Here is a 3,976-nt window from a genome sequence, read left to right as displayed (position 1 = left end):
ATACCCAATACTACCAGGGTGATGACGTACGACACTCTTCCTCTTCCTCCTCCTCCTCCTCCTCCCCCTGCTGTTGCTACTATCATCCTCAGTAGAGTTACTTGCCTGGTATGATAGTTGGCCAAGAGGATATATAGTATATCGCTGTACTACCTCATAGGCCTTGTGGCCATGAGATACTCTAACGGCAGCTGAGCGGTTAAATGCTACTACTGGTGGTAACTCGATACTCGACTGGCGTTGATGAACATCATGAGTTAACATTATAACTAGAAATGATGATGAAGGTATTGACAAGTCAACATGAGGAAGGTTTAGTGGATAACAGTGGTAGGATAACAAAAATGGCAGTATAGCCAATATAACAGGAAGGAATCCTAGGGAATATATTATTATACATGAATAGTAATAATTAGTATTATTATCATCATCCTCATTGATGATCATAGTAGTAGTACTAATTGTAGTAGTAGAACCAACTATCAGGCATAAGGCTCATATAATAGAACCCATGTTTAGCAGAAGTAAATAGTGTACTCATATAATGTATAAGATTAATAGCATCAATAGATGTATCAACTGTACCAAGTTCAGCTCTATCATTCTTAGTACAAGTACCATCATTAAGAGGATAAGGACAGGATGTACCACTATGTCGTGTTGACCATAATACTACTGTTTTACTGTTTATGCTCATAATATCTTTCTGTGGTATAGGAGAGTCTTCGCCTCCTCCTCCTGAACACTCTGTGGTAGTAGTGAGCATGTAGGGACCTAAATCACTTGTATGTGTCTTAAATACATTATTGGGATTAGTAGCAGCATAAGAAGTGATTGATGGACACCAGAAGTCCATTAATAGAAGATAATAGGAATCATAAATGTACTTCTCTTGATAGTAGCTAAGTGTCCCCATAGGTAAGGTAAGACCAAGAGTATAGGATCCCTTTGAATGCTGCAGAGTTAAAGGTGCAGAGGATACAGCAGTGGTAGTGCTCTCTATTCCTGATATAACTACTCCATCCATTGATCCTGGTACTACCTTATCCCAGGTCTTAACGAAATGATACATACAATCTATACTCTCACTACCATCACATACACTATTATAGTATCCATACCCAAGAGCAACCACAATAGAAAGCTTACTACCAGCAGTGTTAATAGCCGATAACATTGCCTTGAAGTCATTACCACGAGCAATACTGCTACTGGTATCAGGAGCATTCACGTTCCTACCATCCTCTATCCAATCACTAAACTTAGTAGGAGTAAGATCAAGTAGGACAACTAAGAATAAGAAGAAGAAGAATTCATATACGAATATATGATGCTATTATTACTTGAGAAGTGGGAATTGAGACAACTCTGACCATTAACAAAAGTGCCTAATTGATTCATATACTTCTTCTCGGTGAGAACATCCATATGAGGCCAATCTGCATATATGGCCAACCCATTATGGGTGGTAGAAGGCTCCCCCTTAGAGCATCTGCCTCTAGGTACTGGCGCTGAAGTAGTCATGACACCACTACTACTACTACTAGGAGGAGGAGAGGTTCTTGTAATATGGTTGGTGGCAGTAGTAGTAATACCTAATGTACTACTACTAGAAGGGGGATGTAGGGTGGTAGAGGGAGAGGAAGAGACCCTCCTATTAGTACCTACTAGATATTGATGATATCCTCATTCTAGGAGTAGTAGTAGTAGTAGTAGTAGTAGTAGTAGTAGTAGTAGTGGTAGTAGTAGTAGTAGTAGTAGTAGTAGTAGGTACCCTCCTACCTATGATACAACATCATCCCCCTCCCCTTACCACTTACTTGGTTGTAGATTATCCCCTCCAGTAGCAGCGGTAGATGGTGGTATTAAATCAGGTGAACGTGGTGAGCTACAACCTTGTAGCACGAATAGTAGTAATAGTATCACCATGATCATGATGATGGTATGATGATGATGTTGATAACATTGCCTGATAGGCTTGTGAAGTGGGGCATCATTAAATATACGGTTGAACAATAACAACATCATGATAACAATAACTGGTTTATGGATAATCGAACAACCTTCTCCTGCTCCTTTGAACACAACTACTATCATCACACAAGGAAGAGAGATGATGATAAGAAGTAACCTCAGTAGAGGCAGATGATGATGATGATGATGATGATGATGATGATGTTGTAGTGTCCATGTTAATATGGATATAACAGACCTTAAGGGTAACAACAGCCTATCAAAGCCTCTGAACAATCTCGATTATAAGTAGTATGTTAAGATCATGCTCCAACATAGTATTACTATCATCATTGCAGCAGCCGTGCCTATAGTCATCATACCACACCTCCTTCAATTATCACATGCTGCTGCTCTTCTTCTTATCTTCCTATTCTAATACCACCAATAACCACCGATTGGATAATTCATGAATACTGCCACAACTTGTTGGTATGGTGGATCTCATCATACCCGCGTTGCTTGGGCTACTAGGCCATCACGTATTGAGATATCTTATAAAGTCCACGGTAACTTAGAGTAATATAAATATACCACAGGGGGGTCAGAGGCAGGTCCCAATGCTAATGTCCAGATAGTACTACATATATTAAATGACCATATAGGACCTTGTGTGGATTGAGGAGCGTATCATAAAGTTACATAATATAAATATCTGCGATTATTAACAGAACAGCCTATAGATAAGACTATAATAATTACACTAGTAGTAGTAGTAGTAGTAGTAAGAGAAGACTACCACCTTGACCTTCACATCCCTATATCAGCAGCAGCAGCTTGATGACAATATAGTAATGCCATCTGAATAAGCCATAGTACATAATGTTAACCCTACTAGATTCCATAATTAGGTACCTATAACTAGGCAGTACCATCCCTACTACTACTGCCGATATCGTTCTTACCTCCACCACAATACTCTGATGTAGGAACTCCTCTTACAAGCTAGGGTTAGGGAATGAGACTTTAATAAGACCCTAACCAGCTGCAGTTGGTGATGATGATCACGATGGAGACTACATCCATTAATATCATCATCACATTGATGATGAATGATTATTATCAACATACAAGCGTACTTATCCTTACTATTATAGCCTATCGTAGCATGCTATGATCATCAAGCCACCCGCGAATGATGATGATGATGATGATCGGGGACATGATAGATATGAGGGGTATGTGGTGAGAGAAGCTTCCTCTTCCCTACTTCAGTACTCCTACCTCCTAGGCCCTAGTTCAATAGTACTACTATCATCGTAAATGTATTCCTAATCTAGCAATAGTCGTAGTAATATACCAGGATGTACGAGGACATACGAATGCAAGAGGAAGATTATTAACCAGAGTTACGAGTACCTCTAGCTAGACCTAAACAGGAGGAGGAGGAGAAGAGGGGGATCATCATCATTCCACCACCAGGGGCTGCTGCTATTGGTAAATCCTGTATAATAGTAAACACAAGAGTAGCAGTAGTTGAGTATTACAGTGGTACTACATGCTAATAACATTATAACAGACAATATAAGACTCAAAGCCTTATCAACCTGATGATGATGATGACGACGGCCAGAAATACTGCTGTAACAGTTGTACATAATCATCATCATCATGTTGCTGGTAGTGCTTCTTGGTGTTGTTGTTGTGGGATGATGATGATGATGATGATGGCGTTGTTGGCGTTGTTGTACTACGACAATAGCCTAGATGTGGATATTGTGGGTTATTAAGATCAGCCTGCCAATCATGTTGTGCTACATCATAATATATACTATGTCGTTGTGTAGAGTCTCTAGCCCATCTTGATATGTGTCTATGAGCATATATCTTATACCATTGAATAGGCATTGCATTAGGACCTAATCCACGATGGAATGCCATATTCCAATTAAAAGTAGCTGTAGCTCTAGTAGGAAAGGCAGTAGCATAATTAACCCAATCAAGATCATTGACCTTAGACCAT

At 39.6% G+C, this 3,976-nt stretch overlaps 1 protein-coding gene across 1 annotated transcript; it reads right to left on the bottom strand.

The window, feature by feature from the left end:
- Nucleotides 1–316: 316 nt before the first annotated feature.
- Pmar_PMAR025242 (hypothetical protein) lies at nucleotides 317–2,029 on the bottom strand. The gene is made up of 3 exons (XM_002788830.1): nucleotides 1,821–2,029; nucleotides 1,344–1,664; nucleotides 317–1,290 (listed from the first exon to the last, which is right to left on the bottom strand). The coding sequence occupies exons 1-3, from the start codon at nucleotides 2,026–2,028 to the stop codon at nucleotides 458–460; spliced, it is 1,362 nt and encodes a 453-aa protein (XP_002788876.1). The 5' UTR covers nucleotide 2,029; the 3' UTR covers nucleotides 317–457.
- Nucleotides 2,030–3,976: the final 1,947 nt, after the last annotated feature.

The sequence above is a fragment of the Perkinsus marinus genome (assembly GCF_000006405.1).
Source record: "Perkinsus marinus ATCC 50983 genomic scaffold scf_1104296927620, whole genome shotgun sequence".
Lineage (NCBI taxonomy): Eukaryota > Perkinsozoa > Perkinsida > Perkinsidae > Perkinsus > Perkinsus marinus.
Note: the sequence above shows the minus strand (reverse complement) of the source record. Positions and strands in the feature narration are given on the sequence as shown.